Source organism: Myotis daubentonii, chromosome 3 (assembly GCF_963259705.1).
Source record: "Myotis daubentonii chromosome 3, mMyoDau2.1, whole genome shotgun sequence".
Lineage (NCBI taxonomy): Eukaryota > Metazoa > Chordata > Mammalia > Chiroptera > Vespertilionidae > Myotis > Myotis daubentonii.
Genome location: NC_081842.1, coordinates 55,064,791 through 55,077,219, shown reverse-complemented (window position 1 = coordinate 55,077,219; position 12,429 = coordinate 55,064,791). Strand labels below are relative to the sequence as shown.

The 12,429-nt window shown below is 48.1% G+C and overlaps 1 protein-coding gene across 1 annotated transcript; it reads left to right on the top strand.

The window, feature by feature from the left end:
- The first annotated feature begins 519 nt into the window (after positions 1-519).
- Positions 520-11,552, top strand: MUC20 (mucin 20, cell surface associated). The gene is made up of 4 exons (XM_059687538.1): positions 520-733; positions 5,840-7,141; positions 8,961-9,052; positions 10,981-11,552. Exons 1-4 carry the CDS (start codon positions 658-660, stop codon positions 11,047-11,049), a joined length of 1,539 nt encoding a protein of 512 aa, XP_059543521.1. The 5' UTR covers positions 520-657; the 3' UTR covers positions 11,050-11,552.
- Positions 11,553-12,429: the final 877 nt, after the last annotated feature.

Sequence of the window (12,429 nt, the reverse complement as noted above, 5' to 3'; positions counted from 1 at the left end):
TGTCCCTTCTCTCTACTGCTTGAGGGTCAGGGCAGACATCAGGACTCTCGCTCATTTATTGAGCACCGGAGAGACATGTTTTTGGTGAGCACCAAGTGTGTGGCAGCAGGCACTGTGCAAGAGTTGACTTTCTTATGTAATTCTCACAAAACAGTCCAGCGAGGTAGCAATATGCCCATTTAACAGCCAGAAAGTTGAGGTTCAGAAAGTTTCTCTAATTTGCCCTAGATTACTAGTATACTAATGAAGTCTAGGATTAGGAATGAGATCCAAGTCTGTCTAAGTAAAAACCCATTCCAAGGCATAAGGAGGTGGAGAGGGGTGAAGGGCAGGAGACAGGGAAAGGTGTGTGAAGCACCGTCTTCCATGACCTCCTGGGCTGCAGGACCCAAGGGTGAGTATCACTGTGAAAATGATTCCATGTTTTCAAATGAAACTGCAGAGAGGAGAGGTCACTGGGCAAGGGGACAGAGGGTTATCTTGCTGCCAGTGCTCAGTCTGTGCATGGGTGATCAGCTGGCCGCAGTCTGGAAACTACCAGGTCACACCTGGGCAGGTGGCTGGCCCCTCCTCTCTGGGTAGAGGAAGCAGGAACAGGTGGCTGTGAGAGGCAGTGGGAAGATCTGCTGAGCAGCGGTGGCTGGAGTCCCAGCTAGGATGGGCTCTCTCTGGGCCCTGGCTCTGCCCCTTTTCTTCTGCTGCTGGGAGGCTGGGGCCCCTGGGAGCTCTGCAGGTAAGAGGGCAGGAGGGTCCTGTGGGCTTCTCTCCTGGCAGCGCTCTGGGAGTGTGTTTCTGCCCTGGCAGAGGGTGAGGGTAGCACTCTTGGGCTAATTAAAATTAGCCATAAAGCTAAATGTGAGGTATTACTTGTGTTATAGAAAGACTTGTCCACCCAGTGCTAGCCGAGCTGAATACTAGAATTTCAGTGCAGAAGGATTTTATTGATGAATGGCGCCATCCAGGGGAACTGGAAGCTATGCTCAAAGTCTGAACTCCCTGATGTCAAGTAGGTTACAGCATATAGGGGGCAAAATCTCAAGACACTGTGGGTTAGGGGGTTCAGGTCATGCTGTGAGCTGATTGGTCAGAGGTGAGGGTAATAAATTATTTCTTCAGGTCTTGAGGACAGCTCTGAAGTCTGTTCTGGTGTCCCTCTGTCTGTTCTCAAGGGAAAACAGCCAGGGGGTGGTTCCTCCTTAGGGCTCAGGGATGGAAACATAACTTAGATCAAGATGTTATCTGTAGCCTGCCAGAGGTCAGGCCTTATAATCATTAGTCAGGTCCAGGCAACTGGCTTCTGCTGCCTGGCGGTTGCTGCTTGTGGAGAAAGGCTAGGTCTTTGGGGTGTAGATATATGGTGAGAGATACGATTTCTAGAGCTAGGATTTAAACAGAATTTAATCAAAGTCATAAGGACCCTGGGTTTCACTATCATTGATAAAGAGTATGCAGATGGCAGTGTGTCCCCTTAAGCATGTATGACACTGCAGTGCTTACAAATGAGTGATATCATTTGAGGTTCCCAGGAGTTTGTCTATCCTGCCTGTGGGAGCGTGAGCACGTGGGGTGCAGGGAGGTGCAGGCTGGTGATAAATGTGACTAAAGCCAAAGAATGTGGCTTGACGAGATTCTAACTCCTCCAAGTTTATCCTTAAGAAAACACAGTTTTTGTGTGAAACACCTGGCTGTCACAGACTGTTTGGGGAGGGTGGATTCTGAGAGAGACAGGACTTTTATGAAAGAAGAGAACATTGATCTGTATTAGGAACTGTGCCAAGCTGGTCACATGCAATCTACACTAATAAAAGAGAAAAATGGTAATTGGCGTACGAGCTACCCTTTTCATTGGCTAATCAGGGCTATATGCAAATTAACTGCCAACAAGATGGCGGCTAATTTGCATATGTAGGCACAATGCAGGGAGGCGAAAGGGAAAGCAGGAAGAAGCCCCCTGCCACTGACAGTGATCGGAAACCCAGGGGGGAGCTAAGAGCTGGGGGGCAGGGCCAAGGCGGCCCTGGGGCCGCCTTGGCCCTGCCCCCCAGCCATGATCGGAGAATCAGGTGCCTTTTCCGCCCTGGCCAGTGATAGCAGGAAGTAGGGGTGGAGCCAGCGATGGGAGCTGGGCACAGTCGAAGCTGGCAGTCCCAGGAGCTAGGGGTCCCTTGCCTGGGCCTAAAGCGAAGCCCACGATCATGGGGCCGCTGCAGCTGCGGGTCCCCGCTGCCAGGGCCGGACGCCTAGGCCAGAGGCGTCAGGCCTGGGCAAGGGGCTGATCCTGAGATTGGAGGGTGATGGGGGTCAATGCCTGAGGGCTCCCAGTATGTGAGAGGGGGCAGGCTGGGCTGAGGGACACCCCCCCCCACACACACACACCCAGTGCACAAATTTCGTGCACCGGGCCCCTAGTGTATATATATATATATATGTATTTAAATGGACTTTTTTTTTTAAATGGACTTTTTTAGAGCAGTTTTAGATTCACAGCAAAACCGAGCAGGAAATACAGAGATTCCCCCACTCCCCATCTCCAAACACACACAGTGTCTGCCACTAGCCACATCCTGCAGCAGTGTGGTCCCTGTGTTACAATCAATAATCCTTCATTGACACATCCTTTTCATGCAGTATCTTTTTTCCCCCAACTTAAGTAATAAAAATTTATTGAGAATTCCTGGGATGGTTATTATCCCCCAACCCGCAGGGCGGAGCCGACACTGTGGGAAATCCCTGAGAAATGACAGTGTCCCAACAACCCCAGCCAGCACAGTGAGGGGGAAAGTCATTCCCGTGAAAATGGGTCAGTCTCATTCATCCAAGCAGGGCTGGGAGAACAGATGCAGAGGGACCATCACATGGTACTGGGGAGGGGCAGGGGTGGTGGTGGTGCTGGACCCCAGGCTGGCTCCTCAAGCACCAGGGCAGAAACAGACCCACTTCCTCTCTGGGGGTGGGGTTCCTGGCCCTCAGACTCATTTCTTATCTTGATGAGGCTGTCATTCCCTGTTTTTTTGAGACTTTAGTTTTCAAGAGCAGTTTTAGATTCACAGAAAAATTGAAAGGAAGGTACAGTGATATCCCATGTACCGCACACAGTGCACTATCTTTTTAATCCTCACACTAACCCTATGAGAGAGATATGATTCCCCCTGAAAGGTGAGGAGACTGAAGTTTACTGGGATTAAAGTATCTCATCTGCAGAGCCAGGATCTGATGCCACACATGCCCACCCCTGAGCAGCCACCCACCTCTTGCATGCACTCTGATCTGCAAGGCTTGTGCTGCACATTTTACTTTTAATGTAATTGAATCTTCACAATCCTATGAAATAGGGACCCCTGACTCCCTCGCACAGGAGAAAATGCAGCCCGGGAGCCGGGAGACATGGCCAGGGTCACAGGTTGGTAAGCAGCAGAGCAAGCAGCAAAGAGAGAACTCAGACTCAGAGTCCAGAGTCCACACGCTTTCCTCTCCACCAGTTCCATTTGAGGAATGGAGCAGGAGAGTGCAGCACTCTAGAGCTGTAGAGGCCAGGATGACCTTGAGAAGAGCCCTTCTTGAGGTCTTCTGTTTGAGAAGACCCCTGGTGGGTAAGAGATGTGGGGAGGGGGTTGTGAGAGCCCGGAGATCAAGAGGTTATGGGGTTGGGAAGCATGATGACACCACAAGGCTCCTGGAAAAGGGCAAAAATGTGTGAGAGGTCAGTGGTGAGAGTCTAAGAACCCAAACCACTGTTTGGGCTTCAGGCTGTGTGGGCTGACCCAGAAAGTCTCTGCTTCTATTATGTGGGATCTGAGAGCCTGGGGGAAATATCTCAGGCTTTGAGACTATATTCCATAAAAGCATGATTTGTGCATGTAGTTAGACTGCACTGAATGAGTCAGGAGATTGAATGTCATGACCTGCCTGACAGGCATGTGGGTACAGCAGGAAATTCTCACTGTATTGAAATAGGTTGTGTGCCCTCAATCTTAACTGACTCCTTGAAAGGACTCGCTGGGGAAGGCATGCTTAATAACCCTTGCAGGCTTTGGAATATAAGAACTTCCTATTCCCCCCACGGCAAGGCAGGGATTGGGAGCCTCTCTCACAGGGAGGAGATGGGGACTTGAAGCAGTCCGGTGGCTGGCCTCACTGGTGAGAGGCAGAGTCAGGATCTGCATCAGTAAATCACTGAGCTCCAGAGCTAGTAAGCAACAGATCTAGGCTGGACCCAGTCTCCTGCCTCGTGGCCCAGTGCTTGTTCACCATTCAGTGGGAGACACCAGAGGACAAGCTGAGGACCTGTGGCCTCATCGTGACACCCCGGGTAGAAGTGACTGCATGGTTCTGGACCTCCTTCAAGTCCTTGGGTACTTTTGGGGCAGTAGATTTCAGAAAAGATCATCTCAGACCATCATAACCTTGAAAATGGGGCTTATATTTTTATCTTTTTCCTTCTAAGAGTAGTGTTACTAGTAAAATGCACAGTGTCCCCTTAAATTTGAATTTCAGGTAATGAAGTTTTCTTTGGTATAAGGATGTCTCAAATATTGCATGAGAAATACACATACTAAAAAAATTATTTGTCATTAATATCATTCCTTGCCCTGGTTGTTTTGGCTCAGTGGATAGAGCGTCAGCCTGCAGGCTGAAGGGTCCCAGGTTCAATTCCAGTCAGGGGCACAATTCTGGGTTGCAGGCTCCATCCCGTGTAGGGGGCGTGCAGGAGGCAACTGATTAATGATTCTCTGTCATCATTGATGTTTCTAGCTCTCTCCCACATCCTTCCTCTCTGCAATCAATAAAAGCATATTTTAAAAGAATAATTCCTTGTTTATCTGACATTTAAATTCAAATTTAACTGAGCATCCTGTAATTTTATTTGCTAACCCTGGCAGCCCTCCCCAGGAGGCTCCTTGGTCCACCGACAGAGAGCCCCTCCCCTTTGGCAGACAGGAGAGGCCCCTCTGTCAGCATATGAAAGAGCCTGTTGTAGCCCCTCCTGGGGCAATGAGCACCTGCTGGCCGTCCACTCACTAACATCAAAGGGCTGGTCAAGTGAACAGAGACATTGTGCCCTGTGGAGAAACGCTGGAAGCATCTCTCTACAAACTGAAGTTTTGCCTCCCCTGGCTCCACGTTCCCTGTAAAAAATGCCTGGTACATAATTTCTGGAGTTCTGGGGTTCCATCCCCATCATCTCAGGCCCATGTTAAGGAGAGGTTTGAGCGAGAATGGGAAGCTGGCCCCTTTATCCTTGCTACAGCCCCAAGAACTCTGCCTGCTCCCCTCCCCTTTGCAATAGCCAATACCCACATTGTCTCTGGAGGGTCCTCTCTCCTAATCCCCCCAACTACCTCTAAACACAAAACCACAGATGCTTCTTATATTTGATGTGTTTTTACTTCCGTGGGGAAACATTTACTGAATGAGAAAAGTATTGATGGGAAAGCGACAAGGATTATTTTAGAAAGTTCTGAGAATTGTGGTCCCTGCTCTGCAGTTCTTGGCTCATATGGGCTTCTCCTTTCTTGCTCCTCCTTGAGGCTGGATTCTGTCCCTACATATTCCCTCGGAAGTCTTCAGACCAATAATCAACTAGATTCTGGGGCTGGCTTGCCTCAAGTGGGCCATCAGAGGACATCAGTTAGGGCCATCCCAGTTTTGTGGCTGCCACATGGGACTGGTCTTCCCATTCCTATCTCCTTCTTCCTTGTAAATGTAGATGACAAATGGGGTAAAAGCAACATTCCATTCCCATCCTCCTCCCAGCAGTGCCCAGGGCATAAGTGTGAGAGCTCCTGGGAAGTCAGTCCACTTGGACTCATGGCTCACAAAGTTGTCTTACCCAACACAGGCGCCAACACCCAGGGACCAAGCCCTTTGGTGACAATGAATCACACAGAAGTGCCTGCTGTGACTCTGGGGGTCAACACAAACTTAGAGGGAGCCTCCGAGACCACTGACCTTGCTCAGGCCTATGTGCCAAGTCACACCCCTTTAGAAACTCTAACCCTGGGCACCCAGACCTTTGATAAGACCTTACTCCCAGCCAGCACCATCTCAGAAGCAAAGATCAGGGAAACCCAAACCGTATCTCCTGCAACAGAGACCAGGGCCCTCACAAAAATAACACCTTCCAAGTCCATGTCTGGGATCACTACTTCTGTGGAGACATCAGCCACAAGCGACAGCCCCTCAGGAACTGGAATGACCACAGTTGAGACGGTGACAGATAGTGATCTCTTGGAAGCTGTCTTTGACACCCTTTGTGCTGATGACAGCTCTGAAGAGGACGAGCGGATCACCATGGATGCCTTGACATGGGCTCACACCTCTGCAGAAGCCAGGGCTCTGGCCTTGGAGAGCAACTCAGCTCCAGATATCACCTCACAAGCCCAGGAACCTGACATCACTGTTCCACCGAAAGCCTTGGTTGCCTACAAGATCACCAACATTGAGGCTACTAATTGCAACATAATAGAAATAGAAGAAACTGCCATCATCGCTGGGACCTCAGACGTAGATCACAGCCCCACAGGAGGAAAGACCCCATCCATCCCTGAGACATCAGCTTTGCCTGACTTCACTAAAGCAAAATCACATCTCACCAGGACCACAACCCCTTCTGAGGCCTTGTCAGCTGACAGCACCACAGAATCAGTTGAGACCCCACATACTGCCAATAGCTTTACAGGAGAAACAACAGCAGCCAAGGCCACTGCCCCCAGTGGAACTTTGGTGACAGTAAACATGAACCCCTTGGAAGAAACCTCAGCCCCCTCTGTTGAGACAACAAGCCACGCTGAGGTCTTAGGAGCAGTTAAAATTTCCACAGAGGCTGGGTCAACAGTTGGCAGAGCAACTTCCTCTGCTGAGTCCTCAGCTATGGGCTACAGCTTCTCAGATGTAGCCACCATCAAGGAATCCACTCGCTCGGAGACTTCTACCACAGACAGCACAACCAGTGGGCCCATTCCCATCAGCAGGGGTCCTCTTCCTTCTGTCCATTTGGCTGCAGCCAACAGCAGCCAAGAAACAGATATCACCTTAGCCAAGACCACAGCCTCCCCAAAGAGCTCGAGGATAGCCAGCATGGCCGGAGGAAAGTCCCCAGTAGCCACACCCACCACTGCTCGGACCACAGGAGTCACTACAGGTAAGAGAGTACCCGTGTGTGATGTAGGGGGATTTGAGGTTTAGAGTCTCCCGGATGTCTACATGCTTAAGGAATAGACAGGAAGGATCCGAGAGCCTCTTTGGAGCCCTGTTTCTGATGTCACCTCTTCGTGATCTTCTAGTGATTCTTGCTAAATCAGTAACAAGCAGAGTTAGGGCAGAGTATGGAAAGAGTGCAGGGCTGAAAGTCAGGAGAAATGGTTTGCGATCTGGCTCTGCCCTTAACAACCTGAGTGACCTAGGACAGGTCCCTGACCCTCTCTGGGCTTCAGTGTCTCCATCAGTAGCTGGCATGAACAACGAAGTCCTTCCCGGCTCTGCCCTTCTGAGTAACTACTGTGCCCAGGTGAGTTCCCAAAGCTTATTTGAAGGACATGGCTCTCACGCTCTGGAAGCCTCTGGTTCAGCCAGAACCGCACAGAGGAGCATCCTGTGGGCACCTGCCCCAAGTTGCTGCCCTCTGAGCATCTAGGACCCATGAAAGCGGGCTCACTGGATGCACTTGCTGGGTTGGTGCCATAAATGGTGACAAAATAAATAAACTGGGCAAAGGTGTGGGATTTTAAGCTACACCTGTGAGACAACAGCTCCTTCTCAGAGAAGAAATCCCTTGTCCAAGGCTGCTTGGTCAGCTCAGTTCCTGGCCAGTCTGCCACCCCCACCTGCACTTCCTCATGCCTCATCCGCACAGTATCCTCCGCTTGCCCTGCCTTTCTGGGAAGGTGATATAAAAACATTAATCACAACCACCTTGCCAAATTTCTTTTGCATTCCAGGCAGAGGTTGCATAAAAATACTGCTCTACCGGAAGCATTGGCACCCACTGCGTGTTTTCTCTGGTCGTAGCGATGTAAAGTGCAGCCTAAGGAATAGAGTCAATAATATTGTAATATCCATGTATGCTGCCAAGTGGGTGCTTGAAATATTGGGGTGGGAACACTTTGCAAAGCATATGACTGTCTGACCACTATGCTGTACACCTGAAACTCATATAAAGTAATATTGAATGTAAACTGTAGCTGAAAAATAAAATAAAAAAATGATAATTAAAAGCAACCATCACTTGAGGTGGGTATTATTATCCCATATGGCAGGTGAGGAAAACAGATTTAAAGAAAAAAGATAGTGGGGTTCCAGATGAAACTCTGTTTGATGCCAAACTCATATTTTAATTTTCTAAACAATTTATCAATATATTTTTATTTTAAAATTATTTTATTATTTTTATTAGATGATAGAGTCACATGATTTGAAATTCAACAGATACAAAAGGTTACCCCATAAAATGTCTCTCTCCCACTGCTGACCCCAACCACCCAGTTTTCTTCATACCCATAACTGATGGTGTTACTTTCTTGTGCATCCTCTTCTGCACATGAAATATGCATAGGGAAGTATCAAAAGGAGGATGAAAGGTAGCTATATAATATTGATATCTAGCTATATCTATATAAATCTATTAAGATATAGATAGATATCTCACATTCTCCTTTTTATGCATGCAGAGTGTATGATAAAGATTACACTTTTTTTATGGCTGCTCAGTATTCCATTTTGTTTTATCATAATTTATTTAACTAGTCCTCTATGGATGGACATTTAGGTTGTTTACAGAGGGAATTCTCTTTCTCTTTGCAGTGAGGAAATGTAAGCTCCTATGTGAACACAGACACATTTACATATGAGATGAGCACATATATGCTGTGGGGAGGGGACAGGGGCTGGGTAACACCATTCACGTCTTGATTTCTGAACTGACTCCCCCATATTTTTATCTTCCTACTGATCTCAACTTGCAGGTGGGGATGAAGGCTTCCTCCTCCTGAGGCTGAGCGTGGCCTCCCCAGAAGACCTCACTGACCCCAGAGCGGCAGAGAGACTGATGCACCAGGTGAGTGGGTGCTTTCTGGGCCAGGGGAGTAGAGGAGAGTGAACGATTCTTGTGAACTAACTCCCGGGAAGATCTGCAGGGTACAGAAGAGCAACTGTTACACCTGGGAGTCTACTAGTAGTTTCTTATGGCGTATTAGGAGCTAAATCTAAGGATCCCTGCCTGGCTTTGCTTCTGCCTGTTTTTCTTGAGTTCTGAATTCCCCTTCTCTGCTATGTAAAAAAAAAATATTTTTCTCGCCCTCAATTTCCTCAGGCCCTTAGAAGGTCAGGCCTTCTGGCCTCTGGGAGAAGGACAATCATATCCATGGGCAGATAGGCAGGAATTTGGTTGCAAGTGGCAGAAACCCAACACAGCTTATACAGAAAAGGCAAAGTATTGGCTGAGAAACCTAGAACTTCACCAAAGTTTTCTCTTTTTCTCTCTCTTAGCTCTGCTCCCTTTATTGTTCAGAGTCTCTCTCCATCTGTAAGGAGAGGTGGCTATGACAGCCCTAGAATCACAAGGCATTTCCTTTCCCAAGTTAATCATATCATTCAAAGGAGGGAATGATGTTATTGGCCTACAAGGGCCACCATGACGAACATTCCAACCTGAACCACGTGGAAATCAAAGGATAGCCCCCAAAGGAAATAGGAATGCTAGGAAGAAAAATACCATCGATGTACACTCTAGGGAACCAAGACTGGGCTCTACTTGTACAAGTGGGAAAATTCTCCTAAAACCCAGATCAATGCTTCTAGTGGTAAAATTCTGGGGTTAGGGCTTTCAGGAATGTTTGGCTCTTTGGAAAATTAGAGTGGGTCAGCTCAGTCTACCTTTTGTGCCATATCTTGCTACCAGGGAATGGGAACATTTGGGTCTTGAAGTTCTTTTAGGACAGTGGTTCTCAACCTTCTGGCCCTTTAAATACAGTTCCTCATGTTGTGACCCAACCATAAAATTATTTTCATTGCTACTTCATAACTGTAATGTTGCTACTGTTATGAATTGTAGTGTAAATATCTTATATGCAGGATGGTCTTAGGCGACCCTTGTGAAAGGGTCGTTCGACCACCAAAGGGGTCGCGACCCACAGGTTGAGAACCGCTGTTTTAGGTGAACTCCTCAGATTTCCATAAGTAGTTCCCTGAACATGGCATGGGGTCTTGAAGCAGGACAGCCAAATAAATGACAAATGCCCACTGCACATGATAATCAAAGTAGCAAGTGTGAATCTCAGCCGAAGAGGAAAGCCAGAGGGTGTCATATTTGAACTCCCCCAAACTGGAAACTATTTCAGGGGTCAGAAAGAAGCCAAGGAGACATAAGCAGGTCAGGAGCCTAGGTGTAGGACCAGGCCATGGGGGTATAGGACATCAGTTCTTGGGGGCTGGCCATTGGTTTAGGGCTCAGGGATCAAACAACAAATTATGGGGCCAGATAGATCTGGGTGTGAATTTCACACATCCAGACATGGGGCAAGTTACTCTATACACTTTCCTCTCTTATAAAATAAGGCTGATACTACCTGTTTTATAAGGTCACTGTCAGGTTTAAACGACATTATGTGTACAAAGCACTTAGGCCAGTGGTCGGCAAACTGCAGCTCGCAAGCCACATGAGGCTCTTTGGCCCCTTGAGTGTGGCTCTTCCACAAAATACCATGTGCAGGCACGCACGTACAGTGCGATTGAAACTTCGTGGCCCATGTGCAGAAGTCGGTATTTTGTGGAAGAGCCACACTCAAGGGGCCAAAGAGCCGCATGTGGCTCGCGAGCTGCAGTTTGCCGACCACTGACCTAGGCTGTACCCAGCCCGCAGGACGCTCAGGAAATGTGGTGGCCTCCTCCTTTGTTCTCTCCCTCTGTCCCTTCCTGTCCTTGGTCTGTGGGGAGTGCATGGGCCAGATGAGCTGTAAGTACTCACCTGCTCCTTTTGCCCTCCAGCTCCGCCATGAACTGCACGCCTACCTGCTTCCCATCCAAGTCTCTCTGCTGCGTGTCAGGGGGGACTAGAGAGCATCAGCTGCAGCCAGGCATGGCTGTGTGCCAAGAGGGGGCAGTGCTGCCTTTCTCTGTAATCCACCACAGACTGGAGCCCATTGCTGTGCCAAGATGTACCTGGAAGGTTCCCACGGAGGTCAGCTCGCCTAAGCCCTTACCCCAGACATGACTGCGGGGTCCTGGCTCACATATGCCCCAGTGTATCTGTGTGGTGGGTGGGGCTTCCCCTGTTTCATGTCCTTGGACTTAAATGGCACATAGTTGTCTTTCAGTAAAGAGTGACCTGATCACCCATCTGTCATCGACGGGAGGGGGGGGGGGCGGCTTTCATCCTACAATAAATTACACTCAGTGTGGCCCGGAGGTTATCTACGTGACCTGTGTGTTTCTGACATTTTTATGGTACAGGGATTTTGTGCATCCTCACTGCCACCTCCCTCCTTTATTGCTCCCCTGGTTCTCGGTTTGGACTTTGATTTCAGCGCTTACTGAGGCTGACACTGGAGCCTGTTGAACTGTGAGCTCCTTCAGGGCAGGGACCGTATTTGTTTAACGCAGCATCCCCTGAACCTAGCAGAGCGCCTGGCCCACAGCAGGATCACAGAGAATGTTTGTTGAATTGACTTGAATTGCAAGCTCTGGACACAGACAGGTTTAACAGAAAGTCTGTAATACTCAATTATTTCTCTACTCAGAGCTCATAAATCACATTATTGTTTTAAATTAAATGAGATGACCATGTCATCTGTGAACAATGAGTTTCATTTCTTCCTTCCCAATCTGTATATGTTTTATTTCCTCCCCCTCTCCCCCTGTATTTGAATTAGTTAGGACTGACTCCTAGTGTGATGTTGGAAAGCAGTGGTGAGCCCGGCGGTTGTGACTAATTGGTTGAGTGTCCACCTAGGAACCAAGAGGTTACTGCACAATTCCTGGTCAGGGCACATGCCTGGGTTGCAGGCTCAATCCCTAGTCTAGTCCTCTCCCTTTCTCTCTCTCTCTCTCATCAATAAAGACATATTTAAAAAAGAAAGCAGTGGTGAAAGCATGTCCTTGCTTTGTTCCTGATCTTAGCTGGAAAGTGTTGAGTTTCTCACCATTCAGTATGATGATAGCTGTAGGTTTCTGTAGATTAAAATTTTTCAATTACAGTTGACATACAATATATTAATTTCAGGTGTACAACATAATAGACATTTATATGACTTATGAAGTGATCACCCCATAAGCCTAGTACCCATCTAACACCACACAGATTTCTTTTTATCAACCTGAGGAAGATGCCTTCTATTCCTAGTTTGCTGAGAGTTTTGATCATAAATGGGTGTGGATTTTGTCAAATGTTTTTCTTGTGTGTGTTTTTTTTGCATCTAGTGATGTGATCATATGGTT

Bases quoted from the DNA above. Each gene is read 5' to 3' on its own strand.
- MUC20 (XM_059687538.1), top strand. From the start codon at position 658: ATGGGCTCTCTCTGGGCCCTGGCTCTGCCCCTTTTCTTCTGCTGCTGG. The intron at 734-5,839 runs GTAAGAGGGCAG...TACCCAACACAG, and splicing joins GGCCCCTGGGAGCTCTGCAG to GCGCCAACACCCAGGGACCA. The intron at 9,053-10,980 runs GTGAGTGGGTGC...TTTGCCCTCCAG, and splicing joins CAGAGAGACTGATGCACCAG to CTCCGCCATGAACTGCACGC.